Here is a 12,478-nt window from a genome sequence, read left to right as displayed (position 1 = left end):
GTATCGGTTTAGGTTTCTGTTGGGAAGGGAACTGTGGTTCTTTGTACGGCGTGAGTTTTATCTCGTTGAAAACCGGATGAATAGGCCGCCATGTCGGTGGTAGCGCTAATCTGTAGGCTGATTCGCCTATTTTTTCCAGTATTTCAAATGGACCGTGTCTTTTATCGTCCAGTTTCTTGGCTGGTCGATCTGTTGAGATATTGGTCGCTTCTACGTACACCTTATCTCCTACTCTATATTCCACTGCTTCCCTTTTCTTCTTATCGTACTGTTTCTTCATCTGTTCAGCTGCCTTTTGCAGCGATTCTTCTGCTCTCTTCCTTGTTTCTGTCATTCTCTTTACGAAATCTTCTGCATTCTCGTTCTTTACCCCCACTTTCACTACTTCCTGTGTTCTCGGATGATGTCCATGATTCAGGTAGAACGGGCTATATCCCGTTGCAGAATGTTGTTTGTTATTGTAAGAGAATTCTGCTAGGGTAAGCCATTCTGCCCAATCATCTTGTTTATGGTTTACAAAGATTCTGAGATACTGTTCTATCTCTTGATTGATCCTCTCCGTCTGTCCATCTGTTTGTGGATGCCAAGCCGTTGATGGGTTCGCTTTTATCTGAAGAAGCGTATGTAGATCTTTCATGAATTTTGAAACGAATTGTGGTCCCCGATCTGAGATGATCTTTTCGGGTATACCGTGGTTTCTGAATACATGATCTCTGAATAGTCGTGCCACTCCTTCTGATGTGGTCTCCATCTGTGTGGGAATTACCTTGATCATTTTGGTAAATCGATCTACTACTACCATTATCATGTTATATCCATTTGATTCTGGTAGCGGTCCGATCAGATCTACTGATATGATCTGCCAAGGTTTATCCGGGATCTCGTTTGGATGAAGCGGTGCTGCTTTCTTTTTATGGTCTGTCTTAGTCCTTTGGCAGACTTTGCATCCATCTACGTATCTCGTGATATCTCTGTCCATGTAAGGCCACCAGTATTGTCGAGTGATTAACTCCTTTGTCTTATATCTTCCTGGATGGCCTGCAATAACAGAGTCGTGGTTTCGTCGGATAATCTCTTCCCTTAATGTAGCATCTTTTGGTACATAGATCCTGCCTTTGAATACTATGCAACCGTCTTCGTCTAGCCAACCATCCTCTCTCCTCTCTATCTTTCCTTTCATCTTTTTTATCAGCTCATCTACATTTCCTTTTCTCTTTGTAATCCACTTTGAAATCTCCAATTCTTTCTCTTGACTGTCTGCAATCCTTTGTCTTTGTTCTGGAGAGAGAGTCATTCTTACAAATAGTTTCTCATCCAGTAGCACGACGTCTTCGTTGTCGTTTTCTCCTTTGTTATGATCTGATCGCCTCGAGAGAAGATCTGCTTTTATATGCTTCCTTCCTGGCATATGATGTATTGTGAAATGATACTGGCTCAACTCCGTCATCCACCGCGCCTGTCTCCTGTTTAACTTCTTTGGTTCTTTGAAATACAGCAGATTTTGATGATCTGTCCATATCTCAAATTCCTCTTCCGCGTCTATTAAGTAATGTCTCCATTCGTTAAGTGCCGTCATGATGGCAAGAAGTTCTTTGTCATAGATCTCGTAATTGCGTTCTGTGGGGTTTAACGCTTTGGAGAGGTATGCAATTGGCTTCCAGTCATCTTTTTGTCTTTGTGATAAGACAGCACCCATAGCGAAGTCACTACTGTCCGCTTCTACCTTGTATTGGCTATGTGGTACTGGGAGAGCTAACACTGGGGCTGAAACTACACGTTGTTTTAATGTGTTAAATGCTTCTTGTTGTTCATTTCCCCAAATGAAGTCCTCTTTTCCCGTTAACTTGGTCAATGGTTTGGCTACTTCCCCGAAGCCTTCTATGAATCTTCGATAGAAATTTACAAATCCTAAGAATGCTTGTATATCCTTTTTATTTTTGCATTCTGGCCATTTGCTAATTCCTTCTACTTTTACCGGATCCATGCGAATTTTGTTCTCTGAGATGATCAGTCCCAGGTATTCCACTTCTGTCTGTTCGAAATCGCATTTCTCTGGTTTAAGATAGAGATGATTCTTTCTTAGGATTTCTAACACACGTCGCGTCGTTGCTTGGTGCGTTTCTATATCCTTTGTGAATATCATGATATCATCTAGATATATGATTACTAATCCTTCATCTATCAACTCTTTGAAAAGCGTGTTCATCATCATTTGGAACGTGGCGGGGGAATTTGTCAGTCCAAAGAACATGACTAATGGTTCGAATAATCCCCGGTTTGTCCTAAACGCCGCTTTATGCTTGTCTCCTTCTCTCATTCGTATGTTGTTATATCCCCATCTTACATCCAACTTTGTGAAGTATTTTGCTCCACTCAATTTGTCTACTAGTTCCCCGATCAACGGAAGTGGATATCTATTTTTGATAGTGATATCGTTTAGCTTCCGATAATCTTGAACTGGTCTCAACTTCCTGTCTTTCTTTTTAATGAAGAAGAATGGTGATGTGAATGGGGACTTCGATGGTCTTATCCGTCCCAATTCTAGATTCTCCTTTAGAAACGCATCTAGCTCTTCTTGTTCTCCTCTTGCCAATGGATAGATCTTGCAATCTAGGGAGTGATCTCCCGGTATTAGTTCGATTGCGTGATCCCATTGCCTTCTTTCAGGTAATGTGCCAAACTCCTTTTTATCAAATACGTCTTTGTATTGATGAAGGTGTTTTGGCACTATCTTTTCGAATCCTCCTTCTTTTTGATCTTTGCCTGCGGCTTCTGCTAGCTTTTGTGCCATTGTGCCTTGGGCTCTGATATGGTAATATTGATCGTCGATCGTGGCATCTTCGAAATTATGGAGATTCACCTGTATCATCCTCTCGTCTTCTCTTAGTTCCTCAAAGAATATTTCCGGATCCTCCTCTGGATCAGAGATTCGGATTCTCGGTCTGCATTCTTCAGGACATCTTTCAAAGGTCAACTTCGATTCTTTCCAGTCTATTTTAGGATTATGTTTGTTCAACCACTCATGTCCTAGAAACATCTTTCCATTACCCAGATTGGTTACGGCAAGATGTATCTTCTCGACATGTCCGTCGATTTCCATGAGTAGTATTACAAATTCATTGATGGCTCCGTTTTTATTAAGAGTTCCATCTGCATTATAGACTGGAATAGGTCTCGGTATCTTCCTTGTCTCATATCTTTTGTCTTTCACAAATTGGGAGTCGATGCAACTCCCCGTGCATCCACTGTCCAATAGTGCTTCGACTGTTTCTGATTGGAGAGTATCTAATGTAGTAAGCTTACATTTTACGTTCATTTGATTGCCTTGGGTGCCCCTAATGTACTTTTTTGGGGAGGCAATTTCTATGATCGCTTGTATAGCTTCTACTTTTGGTAACCGGTTGATTTCTTTTATCGTTTCCCGGGTTACTTCTCTCGCTCTCTTTTTATGTGTCCAGGCACTCAGAATCCCAATGGATCTTTCTTCCTTTTGGTCTCTTAGCCTGTCTACTACCCATTCTGGGGTCCAAACTTCTGTTCTAGGTTTTTTTAGAGGGGCTCCTGACCTCTCTTCTACAGTCTCTGCTGCGTTTTTCTCCGTAGAGCTCGCCGCATCGGGTGTAGGAATCTTAGGTTCTATTGTAAATGCTGCACTTTTTAGTGATTCGCCCGCCGTCAAAACTGCGGATGTCTTATCACTCTGCGCCGCTTTTACTCTAGTTGCATCTTTTTCGTTTCGGATTTCTTTCTTTGTCTGAGTGGAAATAGTTTTATTGTCATCCGCGCTAAAGCAGCAGCTTAACAATTCTGAGTCATATGTATCTACAGTCAAAGGAAGAAATCGATTCGAAATGTCTTTAGGCTCAGTCGGTCGATGCGGTGTCGATGATGAGAACTGCTGTTAGAAAACCACACACAAAACAAACTAACACACAATCCTCCCAGATTCCACGGAACTTGTTTATGGGCTTTGCCTCCTAGAACAGTGGAGTGGTCTGGTTGTTCGTGGGGTGGTACGTATAAAGATCCTTCAAAGTAAAACCCAGAGGTGTATGAGTGTGGGTTTTGAGGAGGAGGGATAGTTGAATTTATAGAAGGATAGGGGCTTTGTGACGAGTATAGACGAGCACTACCTTGCTAATCGTAGCACAAGGTAGGTTTGAGAACGACAATATGACGAGGTTCCCAGTGATAGCAGGCTCCTGACGCACAAACTGTAGTGCTCAGAAGGACTCTAATCGAAAGGGATGACAATGACTTCAAAAGTGGGAAGTGACAATGACAGCAGTTGACAGTGGTAGAAGTGGGAAGTGTTGTGACCACACTGGATCACAAGTAGCAGAGTAGTGAACTTGAGAGTAGAGAAGAAGTCTGGATTGGATTTCTTGTTTTTTACAAGGTAAAATACAGGGGTTTATATAGTAAAAGAGAAGTAGGCTATGCACAGTATAGCTGTGCAAAAAGAATGAGAAAGAATATGAAGGAAGGAATGTACGCTGACGAATCCTGCATAGGTAGTACAGGATAAGATTGTCAAAAAAAGAAAAGAAAGGGATAGAACAATAAATGCTGTGAGTAATGTCACAGGTTTGTACAGCCATAAAGTAAAGTCCAATAGCAAAAAGAGAGCAGGAAAATCATGATGTCATGGGAAGATGCAGTAAAAAAAGGGCAAAGCAAAACACTATCAGTATCAACACAGTTCCTTTATTGTCAGTCAGGCATTCTAAAAAAATATGTGTCCATAAAAATGATTCAAAAATCAAAAATAATCGCACTGTAAATGAATGTTCTGCTGAAAAAAAAGAAACTGGAGCCACCGGCCCACCACCTAGTCCAAATCTGACAGTTCCATGGCCTTACCAATGGACTGGTTGTGTTGGACCACCTGATCAAACGAGGGAGGGAGAGGAGTAGTTCCAATTTGGAACAAGTGAGTCCCAGGCAGCGTGTGGTAGGTGTAGCTGTAGCGAAGACGATGGACAAATGATAAGTGTACCCAAGTGAATGGGACAGCGATGAACATGGGCGACGCAAGGGGATGAACCTTCTCCAGCTCAAAAATTACCCACCCACGCTCCAACCAGGCAAGACGAGCGACCGATGTTTTGATAGTATATGATGGCAGATCGACGTCATGAAGATGGACCTGTTGCCCTATTTGGACCGGCCGCCGGGGCTTTGCTGATATCAGCAGTGGCACGTGGTAGTCAACGGATCGGCGACGGAAGCGGATAGGAAGTGGTGACATCAGAAATGGTGGGGGTGCAAAGAAGATGAGGAGGAGGAGGGTGGAGGTGACGAGGAGGTGAACTAAAATGGGGACCCAGAAACGACCGTCGGGTGAGAATAAAAAGGAGAGGAAGGGGCCCATGGTGGGGCTAGGCAAAGGAAGGGGAGTAAGGGAAACGACAAAAGCGAGGGCGCAATGCAATGTGTAGCCAGTGGCGACGCGAAAATTTGCCGAAATGCCGAAATGCGGAAAGTACCGGATGGAAAAGCAAAGGTGAGCGTGACTGGATTGCCTAATAGAGGTGGTGCTGATCAGCCACAAGTTCAAAAAGGGCAATATTAATTACTATTCCACGTGGCACTGTGCCTGTGTGGCGCAAAGGCGAGTCTTTTTGAATATTCGCTTCGTTATTGACACCTGTCCATGCTACCAATCAACTTTGGTGCATGACAGCGGTACCGCTGGCCTCTTTAAAAACCCTCAAGGAGTTTTTCCCTTTCCTCTTTCGTCATCTTTTCTAAGAACTCTCAGACATTAAATTGTGGCTTCCTTTTTTGTGCGTCTTTGCACTCGAAGCTTCTATGTCCCTTTTCTCCACATCGGTAGCATCGTCCCTCAGTGCGGAACTTTGCTTTGTCTACCTCCATTCTTTCTCCGCTACCGGTATGGGTATACCCTGTTCCGTCCTTTTTCTTCTCTCCTTCTTTCTTTTGTTCCGAATAGGGTTTCTTCCCGATATCGGAACCTTTCTTCTCTTTTTCTCTCTCTCTCCAAATATAGTCTATTCTGATGAGTTCCCTTTTCCACTCTTGGTAATCTCTGGGAATGTGCCCGCCGTAGATCACCCTGTCTACTAGTGGCTTATTCATGTTCCTTCTGAGTAGATATATTAGGAACTCTTCGTTTATCCTATTTGTATATCCCGCCCATCTTTTCTTTTCCTCAAACCTTTCAAAGAAGGCTTGGGCGGTTTCATTGCCCTGTCTCAGGGTCAATATTTCGTTCTTGGCAGTTTCTTTTTCAAAGCTGTCCTTGAACCTTTCTTCCATTTTGTCCGCGAAATACGGCCAACTTCTGTATGTGTTCGTAATATCGAGCCCCAGCTGTTGGGTATCGACTCGATTCTCTAGCCAATCGGTCCGGAAGGCCGCGGCTTCTCCTTCTTTCATAAAAGATAGCACAAAGCTTATCTTTTTTCGGTCATCTTTGAAATATACGGCATCGTCTTCGAAATGTAGTAATAAGGACTCTCTAAAGGCCCTATACTTTTTCTTTTCTCCGGAGAAGTTCTCGGGTTTCTCCAGTGCCGTTCTACTTCTTTCCACCCTTTCTGGAGGTGGCGGTATCTGTTTCTTTAGTTTTCTTTGCAAGACGCTCACTTCTTCGAGCGCCTCGTCTAGCTGTGATTGGTAATGCATTTGAGTTTGTCTTATTGCCTTTTCTACTTCTTGTTTTACATATGCTTCCAATCGCGCTTCTTTTGGGGGGGAGTGTCTATTCTGGGTAATGAATCCATCATTTCCCTGGTAAATGCGCTGTCCATGCTGTTGGATGGCTCAGGCAGATCGCGATATTCTAGGTTTGACATCGAATGTGAGTTGGGGAGGAGGGGGAGTTTCGGATTTGATCAAAGGGGATGGGATTCTGATGGGTACTATTTCTGGTAGGGGGAATTGCCCTTTGAATACGTAATCTTGAGAGTAAATGTGTTGCTCTCCGATCCAAATGTAAAAATCTCTACTAAGCATAGAAAGGAGTTCACCAGTGATAAGCTGGATCGATACACCGCTTTCTAAGATCCTAGTAGTCTATCTGTTCTCTTTGAGTCAAAGTGGTCCTCTTCAGCCCACTACTGACTATGTATGTATGGTAATTATTTTTGTATTTTACGAATTTTATGTAAAAGGTATAGTGATAAATTGGGGTCCGAACGGTTGTCCCAATGTGACCAGCTTATTAAGCTTTCAGTCCTTCTCCCGACTGGCGGACGCAAATGCGCGGCCTGGTCAGAGGAAATCGAAATGGAAACTATGTAAAACCGAGAAAATCCCAGTGGTTCCACACCAAAGAGATTATAGTGATATAAAATGTATTTACAGGGGGATGGTTACGAATGAGTCTTGGGATGAGGAGGGAGAGATGTTGGCAGGGAAAAATGATAAGATGGTGTCGGGGCGAGTGGGTAGGTGATGAAGTGGGAGGGTAGTGGTAGTTTGGTTTGGTCGTTTGAGCAGGTTTAGGATGAGTAAGATGATGATGGTGGTTACGATGATGGTGGTTAGGATTGTTGCTGTTATATTCATAAACGGTACTTGTGGCAGTTGTTGATTGTGTAAAACCCTTATCCCCTATACCGAGTTAACGGAGGGATGAAGGCTTAAATCAAACAAGTAGCGTTACAAATAGCAATTGAGAATTAATCAACAACTGAAGAAAGTATGTACATGGTGGTCTACTATATATATGTTTCTGAAAGTCAGCCATGAGGCGCTGACTGATGTTCTTTGTAATGGTTCTAGACTCTTGTCACGTGATGGTCACGTGATCTGATATAACTATGTATTATGTTATCCGCGCTAAAGCAGCAGCTTAACATATCTTATCTGTCATGTGATCAGATATCAAAGAAAATGAAAAAAGGAAACTAGCGCTCAGGTTAGCGCTTCTGGTTCAAGTCGTGACAGTCCTCAGGATTGCTGTCAGATTCTGTGTCAGTAGGATTGGAAAATACATGTGTGCTACTCTGTGCAAATGGATTAACTTTGTCATTAAACTGGCCACCAGTATGATCAATCTCACAGTCAGTCATGGCAAGAGATAGGATAACAGTTCAATTATGATTATGTTACAAGTCGGCAGGTGCTCGGCAGTTTTCCCGGCTAATGAGTGTGACTCGATGCACTCGGCCTGTGTCAAATGTCCCCAGACGCTAGCGCGGAGCCCTAGCTTCTGGGTTTGAGACTAACAGTATCTCAACAAGAGCTGGTGATGTGGTTCTATCCAAAAAGGGTATAAAAGCTCCTGGAAAGAAAAAAACTTCAATTGTGAAATGGAAACCTGGATCCTACGGGTCCAGGAAAAACCACTCCTCGCCGATAAGCAAGATGGAGGGGTTGATCTGGTCAGATTATGGTTGTCTGTTGGTCGTCTGTGTCCATCAAAGAGACTCGGAGAGCAGCCTGGCCCAGGTCCCATCCGATGATCCTTGTAAATGCCGAGCCATTTTGAATCCAAATTTGGGATGGATATGTAGGGCACAGTCATAATCCAAGCAATTAATGAAACTTCAACATTTGTATATGATCATTGGAATAAGGAACCACTGCTAGCTGAAATCCCTAGTCTGAGGCGTGACTGCAATACCAGTATGAGAAACCCGTGACATACGCGTCTGTGATTATGTCACGCGTTTAGTTCACAGTATTCAATCAACGTGTCTTTGTTCTTCAATTGTAACTTCAGTATGTCCAACGGCACAAACGACGATGCTGATGCCTCACCTGAAGTTATGCTTGCGTTTTATCGAATGCTCTACCCTTTCAAACCCATATTCAAGTGGTTGAATCACGAACAAGCCCCAACAAAGCTCTTTACTCACCGCGAATTCGCGTTCACCCTCCAGGGTGATGTCTACCTTAGATACAACTCTTTCAATACAGCCGATGAACTGAAAAAGCAAGTATGCGCGCTCAATCCTACGCGTTTTGAAATAGGTCCCATGTATACAGCAAAAGTAAGCATGATCCATGCACTCAGGCAGTCAGTCCAGCTACTTATATTATTTGTAGCCAAAAGACAAGAAAACAGTTCGTCCTGCCGCATTTTCACCACTGAAGCGCGAGCTCGTGTTTGATATTGATATGACCGACTACGATTCGATTCGTACCTGTTGCTCTGGTGCTGGTATATGCCGTCGATGTTGGGGTTTCATCGCTGCCGCTGTAGATGTCATCGATTCTGCTATTACAGAGCAATTTGGATTCAAAGAACTTCTCTGGGTATACTCCGGTCGTCGCGGTATTCATCTTTGGATATCAGACCCGGAGGCCATGGATCTCACTGATGAGCAACGTAAGGCCATCGTCGGGTATCTCACTGTCATTGAGGGTGGGAAGGAAATGCGCAACAAGGTCAATGTGCGCATGGGACCAAGAGGTCCTCTCCCTCCATCACTACAGTTCGTACACACGAAGATAAAAAAAAAGCCACAATGCTAAACGACATCAAACTGTTTTATAGGAGTGCCGTCAACACCCTTGACAATCACTTTGACGATCTTATACTTGACGACCAAGACTGCTTTAGATCTGATGAAGGCTGGGAGTCACTTTTACAGCTTATACCAGATCGTAAAGCGGTAGACACCTTGCGCAAGAACTGGTCACATGCATCTCAACGTTCATCAAAAGGAGCATGGGCTGATCTCAAGAAACATATGAAGGATTATGTAAGTGATTACTGATTGATGCTTGAATATGACTTATATCACATGTTCCCCTTCCTAGCCAGCCGTTGTGGACGACATTATCCTGCAGTATACTTACCCGCGACTTGACACAGAAGTCTCAAAGCACCGCAACCATCTGCTAAAGGCACCTTTTTGCGTACACCCTAAAACAGGTCGGGTCTGTGTTCCTGTCGATGCAAAAAAAATCCATAAGTTTGATCCGTCTCGAGTACCAACTGTGCATCAACTTCTTCGTGAGCTTGACGCGGGAGCTTCGGCTGATAGTGCAGCGGGGGGTTCTGGTACGTCATTATTTTTATTCCTCGGATAATGTATAGTAAATAATCATTTTTTGTATTGAGCCTGGGAGAGGACATCACTGAAACCCTACGTTGAGATGCTTGAACGGCACAATGCAACGATAAGCACAAGGGTCAGGCAGGACAAGATCAAGCAGGACAAGAGTTGGTGATGGTAGTTGGTTTTCACTGTTTTTCTAGAATTCGATGGACTCTTTCGCTGTATTCTTAATTCAGTGCATGATATCTGTAACCTCGGGATGCGCCGTGCTTGTGGTGCTGTTGGTGCTGCGATAATCTTCTCTACAGACGATCGCTTCGCAAAATGCACAGGGGCTAGCAAAATGCTGTATTGATTTGTGTATTCCCTTATCAGATAAGATACATGAGCGATCGGGCCGATACACACTACCAGGTTTACACGCTTTCTGATATCTCGCCGTCGCATTTCAAACAACATCGATTCGTTCCCTCGATGTCCGAGCAACGTATTATCCTTGGGAACTGCCCACCACCACCAGACTGGATTCTAAGAGGCCATGTCGCGCTTGTCCAGCACCGTCCTACGGCTCCCAGCGCTCACTACTAATGGCCTAGTATCGCTATCCCCTCCGGCTTTTCCTTTCCCTCTAGCCACTTCACTTGCATCTGCCCCTCCATCTCCATCTCCATCGTCACAAGCGCCTCCGCAATCTGCCAATCACAACGACACTTCTTCGTTGCTCTTCGGATTCCTCATTTCAATTCTCTCTGTGTTTGGGGTCTTCATGGTGGGCGGCATGGTTTGGCATCGCTTGGTCGTCCGCCGTCGTATCCTCCGAAGGGTAGGCCGTGAAGGCGTACCTCAGCGTTATTGGGAGATGACTAGACCGCATCTATGGGAAATACGGACTGTCTCAGGTGAACAGCATATAAGGTGGAAACATATGAAGGTGCGTTATTTTCAATTCCTCCGATTTCAAGCTTTTGCTGATGAAATGTATGGTTCTCGTCTTCCTGCTTCGTCGTGTAGCCATTGATGGTTCAATCCAGGCGTGAAAGTGATCCCCTACTCGTCTCAGACGATGATACTTCCTTACCATCCTGGAAGCAGTGGTTTCTCGCACGACTTCCACGCGATCTTCGCATGCTGTTCTCGCGTCCTCGTCACCTATCCCAATCGCAGGCGAATAGTCACGAAAATACCCAGCTCGAGCCCCGTCTTCCTTTGCCCGGATCTGATGTTCAAGTGGCGGTGATCGTGGCGATGCCTCGACCATCCAAAGCGACCTCCGCCCTCAATGCGGCAACTGCTGGCAAAAACAAGGAGGTGCAGGGAACGGACGATAGACAAGAGGTACTGCACGAAATCGTAATTGGAACCACAAATTTACTCTACAAAGATGATGATTCGTGTCTGGAGGATGTGCATTAATGACTTGTTACAATGATACCTGCAACGCGTCTTTCTTTCTTTCTTCACGTGTATAGTAATTGCAATGGACTAATAGTGTACTTCAGTAGGATATATCTCCTTGATTATTGTCGTTGTTCTGGATGCTTTCGGTATCCAGTAAATCACTGGCACTCTGACCTTGCTTTTGCTGCCAAAACCAAATATTAGAGCCTAGTCGCACAAGCCAGTGGGTCGTTTGTGTGGGAGATTTCTTGAGGTATCGCTTGCATTGACATCGACCAAGTTCACGTTATTCAATACTGTCGCAGAAATCACTGGCACTGTTCTTAAATTGGTCCCACCAAAATTGATCGTGAGTAACAATCGCAAGCAACGGTACCAGTTGGGGTCCGCTCCACGATGTAGGTGTTTAACTTTGAAGCATCTTCAGGATATAATTCGAGTGTCCAGGCCTCTGAGTATCTGTGATGGGTGGAATAATATGGAATGTCTAAGAAACCACGATGCGATGACTAGTGAAGGGTGTGCCAAGCAGAATGGAAAAGACCATCATAAATGAATTCAATTATTGGAGAATCCGAGGAATACCAGACTGTTTGTAACATGTGTTTATCTGTTTGGATCAGAGGCTGTAGCCAAGCATAACCAAATAACCTTTGAAAAACATCCGTTATCTTCTTTTACTGCTTCGTGGTTTCTCTTGCCGATGTCATTCAATCCATGACAATTGATATACACCACGGGCATGAAAGGGTTCCAGCCAAGCCGGGAGAGGTATGATTCGTACACAAACAGCATAATTTCAGCCACCTCTGGAATACTTCAAATATTATGAATATATACGTTGTGAGACATTAACATCCATTATACCAATGTTTGAGGGAAGAGGTGTGAGGGTTCCGCCTATATATATAGATGCCTTCATACAAGCTATAGTACTATCAGTGCATTCATGGCTGTTATACCTCTCATAACACAGAAGATGGCAAACTTTTGACCCAGGCGAGAAACGTGTGCGTCCTTCTGACTCTGGAATAATCTTAGAAACTTGTTCTACACTAGGATGGAGGCCGTAAGTGTTTGTAGTCAGTCTAGCTCACTAT

General features: G+C 44.0%; 2 protein-coding genes across 2 annotated transcripts; both read left to right on the top strand.

The window, feature by feature from the left end:
* Positions 1–8,736: 8,736 nt before the first annotated feature.
* On the top strand, positions 8,737–10,237 carry SERLADRAFT_458085 (uncharacterized protein; the record flags this gene model as incomplete). Its single annotated transcript, XM_007313982.1, has 5 exons — positions 8,737–8,966; positions 9,022–9,410; positions 9,473–9,680; positions 9,739–9,982; positions 10,043–10,237. The coding sequence occupies 5 exons, from the start codon at positions 8,742–8,744 to the stop codon at positions 10,150–10,152; spliced, it is 1,176 nt and encodes a 391-aa protein (XP_007314044.1).
* Positions 10,238–10,518: 281 nt separating this feature from the next.
* SERLADRAFT_433756 (uncharacterized protein) lies at positions 10,519–11,393 on the top strand (the record flags this gene model as incomplete). Its single annotated transcript, XM_007313981.1, has 2 exons — positions 10,519–10,911; positions 10,992–11,393. The coding sequence occupies 2 exons, from the start codon at positions 10,519–10,521 to the stop codon at positions 11,391–11,393; spliced, it is 795 nt and encodes a 264-aa protein (XP_007314043.1).
* Positions 11,394–12,478: the final 1,085 nt, after the last annotated feature.

This window comes from Serpula lacrymans (assembly GCF_000218685.1).
Source record: "Serpula lacrymans var. lacrymans S7.9 unplaced genomic scaffold SERLAscaffold_2, whole genome shotgun sequence".
Classification (NCBI taxonomy): Eukaryota; Fungi; Basidiomycota; class Agaricomycetes; order Boletales; family Serpulaceae; genus Serpula; species Serpula lacrymans.
Note: the sequence above shows the minus strand (reverse complement) of the source record. Positions and strands in the feature narration are given on the sequence as shown.